Source organism: Malurus melanocephalus, unplaced genomic scaffold (genome assembly GCF_030028575.1).
Source record: "Malurus melanocephalus ecotype Western Australia unplaced genomic scaffold, MMel_1.1 scaffold_557, whole genome shotgun sequence".
In the NCBI taxonomy this organism is placed as follows: Eukaryota; Metazoa; Chordata; class Aves; order Passeriformes; family Maluridae; genus Malurus; species Malurus melanocephalus.
This window is the reverse complement of record NW_026623789.1, coordinates 355,622-376,123: the sequence shown is the minus strand read 5'-3', so window position 1 is coordinate 376,123 and position 20,502 is coordinate 355,622. Positions and strand designations below refer to the sequence as shown.

The 20,502-nt window shown below is 42.6% G+C and overlaps 1 protein-coding gene across 5 annotated transcripts in view; it reads right to left on the bottom strand.

Moving 5' to 3' along the window:
* Positions 1–5,098: 5,098 nt before the first annotated feature.
* The window catches only part of PDGFA (platelet derived growth factor subunit A), a 27,548-nt gene continuing 12,144 nt past the window's right edge, over positions 5,099–20,502 (bottom strand). Inside the window, exons 4-8 of one of the 5 annotated variants that reach the window (XR_008966399.1) lie at positions 20,276–20,463; positions 13,080–13,206; positions 11,378–11,460; positions 10,243–10,355; positions 7,977–10,119 (exon numbers count right to left, since the gene is read on the bottom strand). Coding sequence is in view for 3 of the 5 variants with exons in the window: in XM_057382232.1 (XP_057238215.1) it covers positions 5,131–5,264; positions 13,080–13,206; positions 20,276–20,463 (449 nt within the window). In the remaining 2 variants the exon portion in view is untranslated. Of the gene's footprint in view, positions 5,265–7,976; positions 10,120–10,242; positions 10,356–11,377; positions 11,461–13,079; positions 13,207–20,275; positions 20,464–20,502 lie in introns of those variants that run through there. The other 4 variants (XR_008966400.1, XM_057382230.1, XM_057382232.1 and 1 more) reach the window with 4 other exon arrangements.

Below are 20,502 nucleotides of genomic sequence, written 5' to 3'. Positions count from 1 at the left end.
CAAATAAACACTAACACGTACAGGAAAAATACAAAACTTAGCACCATGCACTCCCCTCATTATTAGACAAAGGTTGGGAAGGGTTCACAAGTGTAAAACRCTCATGTGAATTATGAGATTACTGCTCAGTTTTCTTTCAAGTCGTGGGCTGGAAACAGATGGTGGCTGTAGCATTTATGACGGCACAACATGTTACTGCAAGCCTAGCCATCTCTCTCTCTCTCTCCTCTCAAAAATGCAGCTGCAAGGAAAGTTGTGGAAAATCACATTAATAGTCTCTTCCACCACACGGTTTTCCAGCCCTTCATCCCTGGCCAGCACATGGACAGAGCCATCTCGAATGCCAGCAAGAACACTCTCCTAATCCCTGTCCTGAATGGTTACCATGGGCTGGCTGAGTTAACAGCCAGTTTAAAATGTGAGGTTTGTCAGCATTGTGAAAAAAACTCCAGAAATTGGGTCCTTAAGGTCAGGGCAGATTCCATGTGATCCCAAGAACTCCCTGAGGGAAAGAAGCAACCAGACTGTCTCTCAGCTGTTTATTATTTAAACATTCAGCCCAGGCCRGGCAGGTTGATTTATAAAGAAGAGAAAGACAGATATAACAATTGCAAAAGCATCTTTGTAACTCAGGAGTCCAAATCTTGCTTCCAAGCGAGAGCAGAAACTTCCACCAGGGCAAAGGCCTCTGGATTTTCAGTCAGACTTCCTGAGAGCACAGGATTAGAAGGATCTGGGTCCCTGAAGATACAAAGAGCAACTGACCCCATTTTAAATATTTTACCTGTACACMAGGAAAAAATGTACAAGCCTCACTATCCATGTCCTGATGGAAAAGCCCTGCTGCCTAAAAGGTGTTCATATCTGCATTTGAGCCCATGAGCTGAGCTTGGGGAACACTCAAGGTATCACAGAGGGCTCCAGGGAACACTTCAAACAGCACAGAACTGTTACCTGCTATCCCCAGCATTTCTGTGTGCTCTACAAAGGTGAAACAACCCTGTATCTCATCACTCCTGAGAGCATTAACTCTTCGGGATTCCAAAATCAGGATTTTAGAATGACTTCTTCACTTGAGTTAATTAAGAGTCTGTCAGATAGTATTTTTTCCAGACAAGCATCACGGGTATATCTGAGTATCCACATTGCTATTTTCACTTTTCTGGCCTCGATTCCTGGTTGGGAACATCAGCACCAACTTCTTGTGCTCATCCTGAGCCAGCCCCGTGTGCTCCTGCCATCCTCCCTGCACCCAGCCAGTTTTGCCCTCCACGGTGTAGAACAGAACTGCTGAAAGCAAMATAGACTTTTACCATTCCCTTTATCACTTTTCACAGCTAGACCAGGAAGTTGCYACAGAAATTCAATAGTGTACACACTCGAAAGTCGAAACAGCCTTTGGGCAGAGATGGAGTCTCTCCAGGTGATATCAGCACACAAATCCACTGCATATCTGCCATAACTGCAAAACCCTCAGACCTTTTTCTCTAAGATACAGAAGGTGCCATTCTGATTTTCCTTTGGAAACCTCCACCTSCAGAATTCATTATTATCCTATGTACTTCCTGTGAGCACTGAAATATAAAGTGCATTAGAAGTTTCCACTTCTGGTTTTATCTTTTCCTGATCTAGCCCRAAAATTCGTTTGAAGTTCCTCAAAGTGTTCTTCATATATGCTTGTTTTAGGAAATACCAGATCACTATTGGCAAACTTCTCCTTAATTAAGTGAGATAAAGAAATCAAGATGATATGATCTGCTTTATTTCCCACCTTCTTAAGATTTTTTTTTCCCATTTGCCTTTGAAAAGAAATATGAAGAAACCAAGGAAGGAGAAGATCCAGAGAGGGGAAATGGAGCTCTGGGCTCTCCAGTGTAGCTGAGCCTGCTGGTAGAAAACCATTGAATAGTAAAGCTTTCCCTCATTCGTATGGAATGGTTTATGGGAAGGTTTCCCTGCTCCTCTGGCCCCACACAGACCCCAGCAGCAGCTGAGMAGGGCTTGTAGATGAAATCCAACCCCTCAAAACCTCCCTGGTCTCCAGTTTAAACCAGTTTACACAGAAAGCACTAAGGAAAGGTGCTCAGGAAAGGTGAAGCATGGCTGGAAAGGACACCCCATCCGAAATGCCAGRCTGTTCCAGCAGCCTGAACAAAATCAAACCCAAGGTCTGAGTGCTGCTGCCCAGGGATGGAAGGCAGAAGCCACGGTGGCATCGTTGGGATAAAATTATTCCCCTTTTCAGAACAAAGGCAGAGACGTTCTGAAGCCAACAAGGGCTTCTTGAAAGTCACAGAAAAATAAATTAAAAGTGGATGCCCAAATCCCTTAAGACTGCTGAAAAAACTCCAGCTGGGGATGTCCAGCAAGTCTGGAGGGGCTCTTCATATTTCACTGAGGTCTAAAAGTTTGAGTCCATCCCCAAAGGAGCTGAGGCCACCCAGCACTTCACCCACATGGCCTCTGTGAACAGAGCCTTTCTTGTGGTCAAAGAGGGGCTATCTTGAATTTATGTCTCACTGCTCCCCTTGTGAGCAAACAAAACARTTTCTATGAGTAATTCTACCCACTAATTGCCAAGGAAAAGTCTGGTAAGAAATGCTCCGCATTTTTGACAGGTCAGAGGCTTCCCTAAACAAAGTTGCTGTTTTATGTTTTCTATCAGTGCATGTCCACATCCGGGGTCCTCGGTGAATTCCAGCGTGGATGAGTCTCTGTGGGAAATTGCTTTTCCCTATTTTCTTGTTCTAGCTGCTCCAGGAAATGAGTCTATTTTTTACAACAAGGCTAAACAGCAAAATATGAAGGCATTATCTGCCTCGTGGMAGGAGTTTCGGGTCAGCTCTCAGGTACCTGTGACCCCCAGAGAAGTCAACGGAGTGCATCTGTCCAAGCAAGGCAGAGGAATGGCCAATTATGTAATTGGTTGATCAGTTACTGGAACACACAGAGCCACCACAGGCCTAAGGAGTGTCTCATTTTCATGCGTCTCAAAGTTCATCCAAGCCCTGATGTATTGATAAGTGAAGCATTCCAGYATTATGGTCTGTAAGGATGATAATTAACTGCTGAAAGATTGAAGCATGAGCGTTCTCTGTGAACATCTACTTTGTCACTGAATGATCCTTATTAAGTGGTATCTCTTCTGGAYCCTTTTTTCACCTGCCAAACAAACCAGGGTGGGATTTTCAGAAGYGTTTAAAATGCTTTTCTCCTACTTATTTGTGATTGCTTTCAATGTTTTCAAAATCCCCAGGGGATTTCAAGCACTGTGGGCTCAACTGCATCTCCGTGGGCTTAAGCTCTTTGCACACCTGATTTAACAGCTATTCTGAATTTCAGAGCTGGACAGTGATCCCAGCTTTCATCAAGCAGATCAAACACAGCACAGAGAGGTCAAAACACCAGGTCTGACCTGAAGATGAGCGTGTAACGCTTGTTATAAACTCAGCTCCTCATTTCCTGGTTTGAAGGACTACTCCAGCCTTCACATGTGAACTTTCCTTTCTCTTGAGGCACTCAAGTGAGCCTCTCCTTGTGTATTTTATCCAAGAACTTGGGACACATCTGGCAGGCACAAGCATCGGTCCAAACTGAAATTCTGAGTTGCTCAAAACTCAAACCGAGTCATATTTGGTGACCTGCTAGTAAATCAAACATAAAAATGATTGGATTCCCCTCTATGGGAAAAAGTAACCATGGAAAAATGTGACACAGAAACCTTCCAGCGACAGAAATTCCATCCCCAGGATGCTCCCAGAATTTCACCCATTGATTATGAGCAAGACTAAGCGTTAGCACTTCCCAACTTTCAGGCTGGGAACGAGGCATTCGTGACTTTCCACCTGATTGGAAAAACTCTCCAAACGTCACTCGAGACCAGCACACAGAAAACAAACTTAGAGACAATATCTAAGGAAAACAGAACCTAACCTATGACTTGTTCTTTGATTTACAGCTGTGATTGTGGGCCCCACCTCGCAGTCATATGCCATGCTAGTAGGCAGCAGTTCAGCAAGCACCAGTGCTCACTTTTCACATGTTGTGGGGATTCTGAGCYACTTCAGCACATACTTTAGCCTGGTGCAGCACGTCATGAGAATGACTAAAGGGACAGGTGACATGCCACAACTGAAGAAAAAAAAGAATGATTGAGCCTTTGGTCTTGTTTATTCTACCTTCTACTTAGTTTTTTTTCGCCTAAACCAAAAGCTGCCAAATTTCACATGAATTTATTTCATTAATTAATTTCTCCCATCTCCAATTTGCCTGTTATCAGTATAACTGTGAATTTTCAACTTACATTCCATGGGGTACCCACAGASATGACCTCAAATGGCACATTGGCATTAACAACTGCAGTCCTGAATTCACCTGTGCCACGGAGAAAGTATTTTCCCCCAAAATGAGCAAATATTGTAGTTCAAAATGGCAATCTCCATGGGAGCAGGATGGAACTCTCCCAGTTCTTGTCCTAGTTTTATGTACAAGTCTTGTTACTTCATCTTTGGGGCTGCTTACAAAATAACCCAACACTCTGGGAGCACAGAGACCCCCAGCCCACAACTGGGATCCTGTGAGAGAAARGCACACCCTAATTAAAAAATAAAGCATCAACTCTGCTCCATTTGCCTGAGGTCAATGGGATGTTTGTCCAAACCTAGGAGAGTGTTCAGGAACCAGTTTGAAGAAGAGCAAACACAGGCATCTCTCAAAGTGCTTTTCCATGTTAGGGCCTGGGAAAAAAATTTCAGATTGGGCCCATGATAAAAAGTGTTCCCCTAGGAAATGTTAGCCACACCATAAAAGGAAGGAATGACACTGAACTAAAGGAGAATGGAGATTGTCTGCTGAATTTTTGTAAATTCCCATAAAATCCGAGTCTTGTTCTATGTGCATAATTCTCACTGCAAGTCATGAAAGGCTGACTCCTCAGAGAAGCAGGAAATGACTGGCTCACGATAGGATAAAAGGCTGCATAATTGCACGGGCAGAAAGATGGATTTTCATCAATCACTACGCTCTCTGACARTATGGCAGCAGCTTTTGATCACGTATCCCATGCACAGCAATTAGGCAAAATGACTTACCCTCAATCTTTTCAGCATTTAGCTCTGAGGGTGCAAGGATTCATTCTTGGAAAGGGAAGATGCTCGTGTGATTTGGGGCACTGGAGGAGCACTCAGACCTGAGTCCTGTCCCTGCTTCTGCCACAGCCTTGCTGTGTGACATTGCACTGGCTTTTCTCCATGCCTCGGTCTCGCCTAAAATGGGATAACAACAGTTCTTTATTTCAGAGGAGAGAGGGGCACAAACCAGCTCAGGGCTGTGCCACGGAGATGCTACAGCAAAGGGCAGCACAGAACAGCTCAGACACAGAATAACGCCTTGCTAATTAAATGTGGGAACACAGACAGTAATTAAATTGAGCCATAAACACAAAACATAGGCTGGGTTTTGAGGAATGTGACACTGACAGGCTTTGTTACCTGAAATTAAAGGAAATTTAAGTGGGATTCTAATGAGTTGACCTGACTCTGAGATCTGCTAGTGGTACAAACTGTTTTTAAGAAACACCGAGGAAATGACTTCATTCAAAACCTCCACATGGTGTCTGTTTTACAGATCTGCAGCCCCAGTGAGGGTCAGATAACCACCCAGAACAACCTTTTCAAAGCCATGGGAGGAGCCTACCAACACGATTTCCTTCAATTTACAGTAAAACRTGGGCATACAAATCCGAGGTAGCTTTGAAACTTCAAAATAAAACCTGAAATGYTCAGATTAGAACATAAATGGGGCCACTGATCCTAATTAAAGTGTTAGAGATGTCTGGAACAGCCTCAATGCCACTGTTCCAGAGTCACACTGCCGTTGGAATTTGACAGAGCTTCAGCAAAGAGTCTTCAATAGTATTTTTCCAAATGCAAAGATCAATGTTTTACTCTAAAGCCTTTCARGTAGGGGTCAGCTATGGGCCTGTGGGTCTGGGAGAAGAGGAGCTCAGGGCACATGCCCAGATAAACCAAATGATCTGGAGAGCAACGGATCAAAGGCAGAAAAAACAGATATGAGACACCTTAGGAAGGGAAAATCACTTCTGAGAGAGGGAGKGATGGGAAAGTCAGGCAGAGAACAGCCCACAGAAAGGCAGCATGGACCTGAGAACAGGCAGGAGAATGTCAGAACTGGAATGCTGAAACCCATTGGAGGAGGAGACCCACAGATACTGCTCCAAGCAAGAGAAAAAAGGTTAAACCCAAAGTGCTGGAGCTGCCTGGGAGCCTGGGAGAAGAGCCTGCAGTCACCGTGCAGTGTGTGATAAAGCAGAGGCCAGGCAGGACAGAGGGCAGGAGAAAAGGAGAGCAAACCGGCACATAATCCTTGGTTTCAGTCAACAAAAGCAACTGAAGGACAGGTCTGCAAAGATGAATGACAGGATTAAACGTTATGAATTGACTAAAGGTAAATGACCATGCACCATGTTGTAAGGCTGAGATTGGGTTTGGGCAGCCCTCTCTGAGTGTATTTCCCCATCAGACAAGGCCTCAGAAAAAGATATAACCAGGACAAGAAATTCTGGATCCCTGGACAGAGGAGATGGGTGCAGAGTGTAAAACAGAAAAAACACTCCATCCCCAAACCACGGCCTACAGTGTGGAAGGACAAAGCAAAAAGGTGTTAGAGCATTGCATGGGAGTGCAACTTGTGAGAACAACCATCCTCGAGTCCACTGAGCCCCCTACTCACCCCCCACCCCACAAATAACAGAGCTGTCCATCAGGCATCCTGGCTGTCCATCAGGYATCAGAAATGTGGCTCCAGCTGCTCACACCCTTCCCTGCAACACTCCAAATCCAGAGGGAGTCCACCTCCAGCAGACAGCAGAAGAAGATATGACACGGCATTCACAAATGCACAGAGAACTGTTTAATTTACAGCCACAATGGTGAAACAAACCATTTCAGAGCTCGGACATTCAAAGTTAAGTCTGACACTCATTCTCATATTCACTTATTGTGCTTAAGTATTAGAGAACACAGGATTACATCAACCGTACACGACAATCTGAGATCCCWGCGGGACCGAGGGGTGGAAGGGATGAGCCAGAATGAGGGACCAGCCCCTCAARTGGTGTAAGCTGGTACAGCTGATTTACACCAGCTGAGGAGATGGCCCTTGAAATGTCCAACTTAACTTTGAATCAACCACTCCCACGTCACAACCCTGCCACTTCGAAGGACCGATCCCACAGCCCGACACGGCGCCCAGGCTGGCGGCTGACAGCTCAGCTGGACTTTGGGATGTGACACTCACACCATGACACTACTGCTCACAATTTAACAGCCATGGACTGGGTCCTCATCTGATGTAAATTAGCTCGGGGGGGAAGTCAGAAACATTTGCCAATTTATAGTAGCTGAGAACATAGCCCTGAGATTTTAGTGTTTTCTGCCGCATGCTGTATGAACACTGTGCTCGACAACAAAGACCTCGTGTGCGTTTCGTTCCTCCCACCAAAATTAACTCGAGACCGCCCGTCCCAAACCAGCAGCGCTGGAACAGTCCCCGCTCAATCTTCACTCTCTGCCGCTGCGCTGAATTTGGCGTGACACGTTTGTTTATTCCTGGCACCGACAGAACCTCGCGGTTCGCTTTGTTTTCAAGACTTTGCTACGAGGGCCAGGCTCCCTGGTGATGTAAATCAGAGCTCCGGGATAGCCAGGGGAGTCACTCCGAGGAGCTGGCCCCAAACCCAAACACAACCTCGTCGTGCCAGCGCAGCCACGGGACTCTTTCCAAGAGTTGTTTTGCAAACTATTCCACTTAAGTGACTCTGACATCCTTTCATACCTGCACAGTGTCTGAGTGGGTCACGTAATGCTTTTCATCTACATGATTTTAATGGATATATGTTTGGTTTTTTGTTTTTTTTTTTTTTCTTTCATTAGATATCTTTAAAAAAAAAAAAAAAAAAAGGAAAAAAAAAAGGAACGGAGCAACATTATTGGCATCCCACTGAAACATAAATATATAAATTACATTTTATACACTTTTTTAAACGCAGACACATACATTCATGTGCATAACATTGTGAACAGTACACTTAGTGGAAAACAAGCACAGACAATCTTAGTTAAATGTATTTCCAGTTTTGGTGCTCAACAAATACACTGGGAAAATGATCACAAAATAGAACGGTGACTAACTCTATCTCTGCATTAGCATCTGAAGCCAATAATGCCTGTTAGCTAACATTGCTTTGTTTGGTTGAATTTGGACATAGCTACAGGAACAGGAGGGGAATGTCTGAACTATATTTAGAGAAATGGAAAGGTTAAAAACCTTGCTCTCTTTTGTTGTTTTAAGGTTCTGCAGTTCATTCACATTTGAAGATATTTTTATTTGAGTGGAAACACTGTCTTCGAGACAAACTYTTTTGTTGTTCCAAACTAAGAAAACTCTTTCATCTCTTTGTAGATGTTTCACAACTGAAAGAATCCAGTAGTTCATTTTACATATCCAATGTAATAATCCAAATAAAACAAAGGGTACATAATCCAAACTACTGGGGTGGGGCAGTGATTTTGGCCAAGTGAGTAGCCATGTCATATCTGGCACAGCCCTAAATTTCCAAAGCAGTACAGAAGGATTTATCCATGTGGCTCCCACTRCAATCTGTGGGGAACTGAACATTTAATCCTTTGGCACTTTGAAAATACAGGAGCTGCTGCCAGAGTATTTTATCTGCCCTGCTATAGTTAAAATAGATTTTGATGTTATTTGGGCTATTCTACTACAAAAATATGACCACAAAATGCTTTTTTTTTCTTTTTTTTTTTTTTTTTTTTTTTTTTTTTTTTTGGTTCAAGAAAACATAGCAGGCTTTCTCAGGTATATAAAACTGTTAATTTTTAGATAAAAATACAAACTTCACCTTTACAAAAACACATATTTCTGTTGAATACACATAAAGCATAACATTTTACCAAAAATAAAGAATTTTAGGTTTTGTTCAAATATTTGCAGCAAGGTAGTTCCCATGCCACCATGACATTATACAATGCAGATACAAGAATTTGTACATTTCACACAGCTCCAACATGTGAAATAAAAGTATCTGTATACTGATAAGAATGACAATTGCTAACACAATATCACTAGTAGGCAACTGGCATAAGTCTTAAAGAAAAAAAAAAAAAAAGGATTTTTGCATGGATATCCTATGATTTGTTTACGCACATCTCTCTTTTTTTTTCTCATTTTTTTTCTTTTATGTAATGCTTTAAATTACGGGGGAGGTTGGGGAACATAAACCAAGAAACGTCTAGAAAATTATGCATAGGTATACCATTTTTATTTTAATACATCTCATTAGTTTGCATCCCACTAGGAGAAATACCATAATGTTTTGTGTTCTGCTTATTGTTATACCAGTCTTTTATATGTGTTATTGGCAAATGTAGTCCAAGAGATAATAAAAAGCTAGGCAAAGAGTAAAAAGAAAACTTAATAATCACTTTATGGTGTAAAAAAAAAAATCCACTTAAGGCTCCCCAGAAGGTTTTTTTGTATAGACTTTTAAAACACCACCAAGCAAGGATGTATTGTTCTATAGTGTTTGCGTGGCATTTGATCATTTCATACATTCCTGCTTTTTTTGTGCCTGAAGTCCACCAGTGTCCATCCATCTTCATCAAGAACGCAGGCACATTTCTTGACGTAAAGCACCGTTGACTGCTCTGACAGAAATCCACTATTCACTTAGATTTTTGTCATGTTTTTGAGTACTTTTGGTATCCTCCATTCATTCAACTGTCTTTTTTTTTTTCTTTTCTGTTTTTCTTTCTTTCGTTTTTTTTTTYTTTTTTGGACAGGGAAGCTTCCTATTGTTTCACAGAGTGCTACAATACTTGCTTTGATGTCACATTAAACAAATGTACATTGTCTCTTTGTTCTCATTAAGTGTTCTTTTGAGCCAGTTTTTTTTTCACACAGGAGAACAAATAAAGTATACAGTCAATAAGCACCATACATAGTAGGTTCAGGAATGTAACAAACCATGTACATCCATGTCCCAGAGAGAAGTTTTTTTTCTAGCTTATTTTCACCTTACATCTGCAGGAGAGAAAAAAAAGATACAATAACTCTATGATTAGAATCAAAGGTCCTGTCTTCAAAGTAGATAACTTAAAAAAAAAAAAAATGAAAAACAACTGCTCTGCATGAAGAGTCACTAACCTGGGACAAGAAGTTCTAAATGCTGTTTTGATTGAGTTTACATGCTCATTTTAAAGTTGAATTTTAGAAAATCTTTGCTTCTATCATACTACTCCCAATAAATACCTGTTAATCTGAAACAGGATATCAAGTTTAGCATTCTTTTAGGAAATGATACATCAGTATAAATGAAAACTGCCATTGGGAGTTTATGTGCAAAAACAGGGGCTTGAAATTAAATTCACCATCATCCAGGCGTTACGCACAGACACTGCAAAATCCAAATCATTCCCACTCCAAATACCAGAATCAATTGCAAGTGCTGCAGTTTACATACTTTCGAGTCATTAAGAAATGGAAATTCCATGTTTAATTTGGAATGTGTGTCGCCATCATCATACATTGCTAATATGTTGGCCAAAGGATTTCAGTCATTTTTGCACCGAGAGGGTGTTAGTTTTTCACTACACTGAAAACCTCATGAATTTTGATGAGTGACTATCATCATCCTACTGAGACTGAACAGACCAAAAAAAAAAAAAAATTCTTAATTTTCTGGTGTAAGCAACACTGGGCTCTGCAACACAAAAAAAAAAAGAAATGTTTCTAGGTATCTTTCTTGTCAAGTAGGCAGATGATCAGATTGTGTCAGGTGCATGTGCAATCAACCCCAGCTCAGGCCAGAACGTGGGTTTGATGGCMACACAAATAATTTTTTTATTTGTCATTATTTGCTGTATGTACACTCAATGTTTCACAGCCAAGGACTGGGAACACRACAATTTGTAACCTGGCAATTCATTCATGCATTATCCCGTGATGCTCCGACCTCAGAAATCAATGATGATGAAACACAAGCAGAGGCAATGGAACTTGAGATTTCAGAAGCTGAAGTAAATTAGCACCCTCCAATAAAAAAAGAAATCAAAAAGGCAAGAAAAGGAAGTAGCTCAAGAATGTAAGATGCTGATGGTGATGTGGAGCTTGAAGGGAAAATACCAGCAGGTAGAATTATCAAAGCCAATCAAATCTAATCTCTTTGCAGCCTTGAGGTAGCAAGTGTCAAGATTTTGAACAGTGATTAAGTTGAAGTGATGATATTTGATTAAGTTTTCCAGTACTTGTGCTATTAGGGTGTTCAGCATATAGGTCCTACCTGAATATCAAATAGTTCCAGTGGGTTTTATGTTGGTTTTAACTTTTTTCGTTTCCGTTTTTTACCTGATTCCCTAGGCCTTCCTGTTAACATAAGGGCAGGGCTGGTGAAAAGCCCTAAGGTAATGCATTTCGTGTAACACYGAAGTCATAAACACTCAAACCGTTTACATTTCAAAGAAATCTCATTATCCTKCGCATTAAAGTAATAACTTTATAACGTCTGATTTGACATTGGGTTTACAGAGGAATTACACAAAAGTAAAGAAATAATAAACGGAGTTGGCATTGCACACGTCATTCCCAAGATCCATCTATAATTACTGTTACCATGCAGTACTCAACATTTGCCTTCAGCTCTGGAGTTAAGCTATTTTCAGCTCRCCATCCACTTGCTGGGTGCAAGTTTGGCTCCTATCAGCAATTAAATCCTAGAAATATATATTTTTTTCCATGATGATTCTGCCCCATTTTTCACACATATCAAAACCAACAATTTTGACCTTAAAATCGTAACCGCTTAGTCTTTGGCAATTAAAGATAATTTGGAAAACTGAAACTGATCTAAKGAAACTTTTCTCTTCCCAAATGAAAGACAGAAAATTATTCAAGCCCTACACACATTAAAAATAGCACTTCATGTGTGGTTTTGTCTAACAACTCCACCTAGTTCCAGCTAAACACTCGAGCCCAGATTATAAATTGATGTCCAGTAAAATCGCAGCAGAGACCTAAGTTTGCTTTTATAGAAGTTCTATTTCCTCTGCTCTGTACATAGCAACTGAAGTTTACATTTGCTTGGACCAGGTTTATGTCTCCATGCTGGATGGAGCCAGTACAGAAAACCCTACAAAATCTATCATTTTTGGGCAGCTTTCCTCCTGTGTTTACCTGCTCTTCACTGACTCTTTAATTTTGGGCTGGCTCAAAATTAAATTCCCTGCAGAGGTGCAAAACAAACTTTTGAGGTTGCCTTCAACCAGCACCAGGAGAAAGGGAAATGTCCTTTCTACTAAAATGGGTTTCCTGATCAGTGTGTCAGGCTCTGCATTGATTGCACTCTWGTAAGTAGATCAGACCTAATGATTTTAGATTAATTCACACTGATTTTATGAAAGCCAGATTGAAAGTAAGAATTTTTCCCCATAAATCTTCCCCCATTGTAACTTAGAGGTCATCTCGACAAGACAAATTTAGGTTTAATGCAACAAACTGACAAATTCTTGGGTATTATACATAAGAAAACAACAGAAATGAGCAATGCTGTTTCCAAACTTACTCCTTAGCCTCGAACCCTGAATTTATTCCAAAGCTTTACATTAATTTCATTCCCATTTTCCCCAGGGTCAAGTAAATCTCGATTTTAGCCCTGTCCCCACACAGTCTAAAGGAATTAGGCAACAGAGCTCACCCATGAGCTGCAACATGACAACCTTTAACTTAGTGAAGCAAGACCTGAACTCCACTGGGCATTCACATTTATTTAAAGGCCAGCCTAATGAGAAGTGATACACTTTAAATGTGAAATCTAAACTCCTTATCCAGTACCAAGTGGCTCTCATTTTGCATTTTCAACACAGAGAAGTAGCTGGGAGCTGCCCTACTGAGTTCATGGTAAGTAATGTTTGCTTTACATTCTTTACTRATATAAAAATAAGGTCCATATGAAATCAGCATAATGCAAAAATAAAAGGAAAACATACCAGTTTCTTCTTCTCTATAATCTGAATTAGTATTTGATGATGTACAGGTGCATTCCATATGCTCTTCTAATCTCACCAGAACTTCTTTTAATTTTGGCTTTTTTCTAACATATTCCACTTTTGCCACCTATAAAATACGATGAGGTATGTACTGAGACACATCAACATGGTTACAGTTCAGAACTGAAGACAGATAACTATATACCTCTATTTTTAACGTAGCCAAACCCATATAAAATGTTAGCATACTAATCACCTTTTATCTTAATTGGGCATCGTGTAGCTATTTATTGCACAGACTATTTGTTTATTCCAGTTCAGCAGTTTGAAACCATTTTCCCCCAAGAGATAAAACAATTTCCCATTCATTTTGGTTTGATGTTTTAGGCAACTCCGTTTCCACGTGTACCACAATAAACTTCTATGCAGACTCAAATCACTGGTTGCTCTTGTAAACTGCCACTTTTAGCACAATCTTCTGTACAAATTGTTAAGGGCTGACAGCAAAGGCATTAGAATGGTTTGTAATACATTTCACTATTTACARATTGGGGTCTCCAGAGCCCTCTGAATGCTCAACCTGACACAAGCAGGATCTGAGCATCACCTCAGAAAGCACAGCCTCACTCCTGCTCCCTCCCTGCAGCAACTTTGGGTTTCATCACAAGAGCTCTCGAGCACAATTTTTAGGTCCAGAGGAATTATCACCCCTGCACTGGGTCCAGCCTGTGGCTTTATTGTGGATTTCTGGCTGAGAGAATATTTCTCCCCAGCTTTTCCAACTGCTCACAGCTGCACTGCTCCACTTATGGTATCCTTAAAATAAAAAAAAAGTCTGGAGGGCGAGGTGAGGCAGAACAGGAGGATATTGGGGTGGGGAGATCTGAACACGAGGAGGCAGCCAGGAGAGGAGGAATGGCAGAGAGGGCAGGAGCATTGGTGGTGTGGGGTGCTGAAATGGCTCGTGGCATGCAGGGCACTGATTTGGGCTAAGAGCAGTGGACATGATGGGCAGGGACATGCAGGGAATGTGGCATCAATGTGGGCAGGGACAGTGCCAGAGGGGCTGCAAGGGGGGCACAGTTCTCAGCTGTGTTARCTCTGCAGAATAGGTGGGGATCATTTGCTGGAAATGGAAATCACTGAAATTAAATAATTAAATCCTGGCTCGTCAGACCCACTCATCATCTGACAGAAAAAGGCCTTGCATGCGGCTGTCCCAGCCACCAAGAACACTACAAAGCCCAGGGATGCATTTTAATGGGACAGATGAGGGGCAGCACAGGAGAGGCTGGCTATCCCCACACAGGAGTTACACAACAAAGCCACACAGGCTGGTCCAGCCAAAAGCTCCAGTTACTACCAAATAAAACATCCACAGTTCCACATCCCAGCCACGGGGTATTTGGTGGGGATTCACTGCTCCAAATCAGGCTCCACTCAACAAAATCATCCCCTTGCCCTTTCCAAACTGGAACAACAGTGTCACAAAATGAGAGTGGTGCCTGGAAAAACCCATCACATTCCCAACTTCCCAGAAGAGAAGCTAGAGCACAATCTAGAGCAAAATCCTGGCCTTTTTTAAGCCAGGGGCAGACCTGCCTTTGCTTCCACAGARCAAGGAGTTCAGATCCCCATTTTAGCCACCACCCCTTGTGTCAACAGGATCTGGAGATGATTTTCATTTACCCAGCAAACAAAACAGAGACAGATGCACTAACTAATGTACCCACATTAAAAGGGATCTCCTGAAACTGTCAGCTCTCCATGTAAACAGATTAAGAGCTGCCCATGACATACCAGAACACTTTATCTGAAAGACTAACTTTGGTCCAAGCAGTGTGTTTCAAAAGTTCCTATCAGAGCCCAACTCCATCRAGCCTTTGAACACAATGATTTGAGAATGTATGGTACAACTGAGTCATCTGGCATCAAAGGATGAGTAATCCTTAAAATTTATGAAAACAAACAGTAATTAAGACACCTCCATCATCAGAGACAAAGAAAGGGACCCAGCAATCATGAAACAGCTTTGAGATCTGCCATGCTTATTACAGCTGTTAGAATAAACCAGGCATATTGAAAATTACATGCAACAAAAATAAACTGTAATCAAGCTTTTAAAAGCCTGTCCTTGTTTCTCTTGGTTTTACAAACTGAAAGATATATGCAGTTCCTGTGGCTATTTGGTATTAAACAACAGTAAAAAAAAAAAAAAATAGAAACAGTAATACTTTGTAGAGGATCATAATGAATTTATGCAGCAATTTAAAGCTGGTTTTTAGCATTGCAGTTAAAACACAATCCAGCACACGTTCCACTGCCCTACTTCATGCTCCACAAGTTAAAGGRATGTCATTTTGTAAGATGTTGCAAATACTGGAGCTGAAGCAGCACAAAGCAGATAAGCTGTGTGTTTGTGTCACCTGTTAACACCTGCTGCCACACACAAATGCTGATCTACAGCGAGGGAGGCTGCAGGTCACATTTTCAGTGGGTATAAACAGGGATAGCTGTGCCAACAGCATGGGATTTGGCCTTGTGTACAAATCTTTTCYTCCCCTTTGTATTTTTCTCCCTGGTGTTTATATTGTACCGTTTCTCAAGTGTGTTACTCGGTCCTTTGAGGTGATCGGTCCTCAATAAATCAACAAGTTCCCTTTACTTGCCTTTAATGCAACAAAAATTAAAATCCTCAAACCCTCCTGACCCATAAAATCCTACTATATAAAAACTCTTTGAGAGCAAGACAGTGAAATAACTGATTACTCAAATGGTGTATAATTAATACTTGCATCAATGTAGATATTCTACACTGGGATCTACATTCAGCATGGTGGCTAAGTAAAAATGAAAATAAAACACGTGGCCTAATGGAAACATCATGGAAACACTTTTTTTTTAGAGTCTCTCCAGGAGAGATGAAATCAGGGATTAACAGCAGGGAAAAAACAAATCTTACAAAAAGATTGTAAGCAGAAAAGTCCAAAACACCTTTAGTACAAAGCTAAAATTTATCATGGGTAGGAGCTTGGAAGAGATGTGTCAGCACAGAAAGTTCCTCGAAACAGCAGAACTCATGAGGCTGACAACACCTAATAATGGATGGAAACAAGCCCAAAAAGCAGCTGAATGAGGACACTTTTTGGAATCATCTGCTGCTTCCATATTAAAACACGACTGGATCCAGGCTTGTCTTGTTCCCTAAATAAGCCTACCACATGGGTTMAAGGGCCATGAGAAAAARCAAAGATGGAAAATGGAAAACTTGCATGCTGCCACAGGAAAACCTGTCTGTGAGGAAGATGTGACCCCACACAAGGGACACAAGGGCTGGGGAGGCACCAGGGACACAAGGGACACAAGGGACACAAGGGCTGGGGAGGCACCAGGGACACAAGGGACACAAGGGACACAAGGGACACAAGGGACACAAGGGCTGGGGAGGCACCAGGGACACCAGGGACACAAGGGACACAAGGGACAGAAGGGTTTGGGAGGCACCAGGAGGGCTCCAGGGCCAGAGGGATGGTGTGGGGTTCCTGAGAAAGCAGCCAGACCCTGTTCTCTGCCCTCTGTCAGGGCTCCCCAGCCCCAAGGGCACCTCWGGCTGCTCCACCTTCCCCTCTCTCRGGGTTTCCTGTGTTTGTCCCACTCCCAGCCCGACCTTTGGCACCGCTCCTGCCTGCCAGTCCCACTAATCTCAGCCCAAAGTGCTGCTGGTGCTGATGGCACCCACAGACACTGAAGAAAAATGCTCTTGAACCTGCAAACACGACACAGAGCCACCCCACCTGCACATCCCGTGGTTCTGCAAAGCCTTTTACACCTGCCCTGGGGCTGGGCAGCTGTGCTGAGCTCATCCTCMACTCCAGCATTCCTTTCCAACCTCTGAAAACTCCCCAGGGACAGCTGAGGAGCTGCTCCTSCATTCTCTCCTGTCCAGCTCCTTTCTCCTGCACCTCACCCTCATATCAATGTTCTGTAAGAACACACCAGGTTAAAATTCCCCAGATCAGAATATGCAGAAATGGCTGGAGCTGGCATGGCTATTGCTCAAGGCCAACCTGAGACAAAATGGAGTGACTTAGCTCTTATTTCTTAATTTGTATATGAGCATTGCTGCAAACAATCATAATATTCAGCTTGGACATTCATAATTAGCAGTACAGGCAGGATTTGCTCCATAATATTAATTATTTTCAGTTCCTGTGACCAAACCCACCAAGAACAAACACCCTGCTCAGAAAGCCTCTTGGGAAGACTCCTGTTCAGAACTCCCCAAATCAATTATGGTCTGGTAAATATTTGAACTCACTGGACAGAGGCAAAAGGTTCTGCAGGTGTTACTGAAATGCTTTTGCACACAGAGGAGGAAATCTGTGTGTAACAGACACCAACACCTCTAACTCACCCATCCTTGCCACCATAACACCATCAGGAGGAATCCAATCCTTTCCTTCCCATCAAAGAGAACTCACAACCTCAGTGTGAGTTGTGCAGGGCTGTGAAGGTGCAGTCTGCTGAACAAAGCTGTCTGTAGGGYCAGGAATCTGTGCTCTCATGGACTCTGTCACTGTACAGGCAAACCCACCTTTCACTAACAAAACCCACCCCATGAAAGGGAAAAAGGGAAAGCTCACAAATCCCATTTCAGGGAAGCTGCTGCACCAAGCCAGAGCCTCCCTACAGCTTCAATTACCCCATGAAGGGTTTTTCACTGAACAGAGCCCAGTGAAGGCAAAGCAAGGACATCCCCAAACCCTCCAGCCTTTGAATCCTGTCCCAGGAACAAAAATGCCCCAACACAGGCACCTCCACTGCTCCTCCCACACCGCCCCAGCTGTCTCTTAACCTTGACTACAGACAAAGAAAACACCCTTTTTGCTTTTGCCTGCTGGATGATGCAAACCCACTTGCTGACCTTTCTGGATGAACATTTTTCGAGTGTGAATGGGCCAGCTATGATCTCACTACCTTGTCAATGAGGAGGAAGCGGGGAAAGCCTTTTCAACGTTCCATCAAAAGAGAGCTTTTATGCAGTCTGACATCAGGGGGAAAACACAAGCTGGGCTTTCCAAGGGCACCGCCGAGCAGCTGAGCAGAGCTCTCCAAAACCGCTCCCACCTTTCCAAGGACCCTCTCTCTCCCAGCCAGCTGCTTAATGGCATGAGCAGACACTCAGCTCTAAACTTAGGATTGGCAAAAGGCTCACAAAACCATCAATTACATCAAAGCTACAAGGGGATCTGACTCTGGAGGGCATAAATATGGATTCTGTTCTAAGAGTTCTGGTGTGACAGTGGGGTCAGCCTACAACCTTTACAATGAACATCCTGTTCCTGCTTGACCTCTTGTCCTTTTTTTTTTYTCCCCTGCTACTTAATGACTGCTTGGAGCAGTCTTGGGGGAAGAAAAAAAAAAAAATGTCCTCCAGAGCTGGCTGACGTGTATATTGATACTGCTGGTGGCAATATATATATTTACACAGCCACGAAAAGCAGCTGCTAAGCTGAGCCTACTTTTAGCTGGTGCCCTACTAAAATGAACCCAAATCTGCACTCGTGCAGCCCCAGCAGTGACACCCTGCACAGCTGCTGCCAGGAGTTTGCAGTTTTTTTGGGAATGCTCAGTGTCCCAGCAGTTTTTTTTGGGAATGCTCAGTGTCCCAGCAGTTTTTTTTGGGAATGCTCAATGTCCCAGCAGTTTTTTTTGGGAATGCTCAATGTCCCAGCAGCAGGGGATTGCACAGCCCAAACCCCTCCTCTGTGATTTATCATCTCCCCTCTCATCCCTGCAGGGCTGGGAGAAGCAGCACACACAGGTACCAGCAGCAAATTCACAGCACACCTCTGAGTTTTGCTGCTCTGTGAGTGTTCATTTCTACACAAAACTACCTGGAGCTGCATCAAACCCAAACAAAATATCAAAATATCACAACCCTGAGGCACTKTGCTGTTTAGCTCCTAAGGCTAAAACTTAGAAAGGCTTAACTTGCAACCTTTCACCTTCCCCAGTTTGTTCTCAGCCCTCGAGTAATTATTAATCCAAATTTTTACCTCATTTGTAATTGTTTCTGCAAAGCATATCCCCAGGAAGGCAAGGCAGCAAGCAAGCGTAAAGTATGATWATTTTGGGGAACACTGAGGGAATCTCAGATGTTTCTCCAGCTTATTTAGATGCAAAAACATTTTTCAGTTGCTCAGGAACAGAAAAGAAAAAGAAATCCTGCCCAGACACATGTCCGCATGTATGAAAAACAGTGCATGAAAAACAATGCAATGCCTTAGGTGCCTGACTTTTGTTCTAGGATGCACAGCACTCAGTGAACAGCATTTTTCTCAAGAAATYCACTGCAAGTGCAGCAATCAGAGTGCTGTGCTGAGCAATTTTATGTTCAAGAATGTGGTGGGGTTTTTTTTTCAGTTCTGTTCTTAAGAAATTCAGGGCAACAAGAACTCAGAGTCTTCACAATACAAACGCTAAGTGTAAGTCTAATCTCCTACACACAGATGTAGATCAACAGCACTTGTTTAAATACTGATAAAAATTAGAACACAGTGAAGCCAAACGAACATAAATATTTCACGTAATATTTACTGGAAAGTTGCAATAGGGATTTTGTCTAATGAGTAAATACAGCATGAAGCTGTTGAGTCTTCTATCCCTGGGGTAAGATAATTTGAAACACATTTTTTCAGATCAAAAGTGTTATGTTGTCAAATATAAAAGCCCAATTTAGTCTGCATAATATTTAATTAAGGAAACAGCATTCCATACTGCGATAGATTTATTTTTTTAAGTCCAATGCCCCTTGAGTCATTTTATCTTCTTAACTTTAAGATCTGTACTGTGCGAGATCATGGGAAAGGCACAATCAACTTTATTTTCATTACAAAAAAAAAAAAAAAAAAAAAAAAAAGAAAAAAAGGGGAGAAAACCTAAAGGGAATCCTGTGAAAATCAAATGCAAACCCAAGATTTTCCAAGGATCGTGAAACTTGAAAAGGCCATCTGCTTACTGAAAGCAGAGGGGGCAGGAGGATGGATCGTGGGGGTTTGGGTCACAAGGCACAGGCACGGGGTAAGTGGAGTTTTTTGGAGTTTTTGGGAGTTTTTTGGGGGTTTTTGGAGTTTTTTGGGGTTTTTTGGAGTTTTTTGGAGTTTTTTGGAGTTTTTTAGGGCCCCGCTGCTCACCTTGACACTCCTGTGGTGTACCCGGGACGGCTGGCACTTGACACTGCTGGTGTTGCAGCAGCCGGTGCAGCGCTTCACCTCCACGCAGGGCGGCCATATCAGGAAATTGGCCGAGGTGGGGTCGATCTGGCTCCGGGGGATCTCGTAGATCACCGTCCGCGTCTTGCACACCGCCGGGATGGCCTCCTCTGCGGGAACAGCACCCACACACGGCGGGTGAGCAGCAG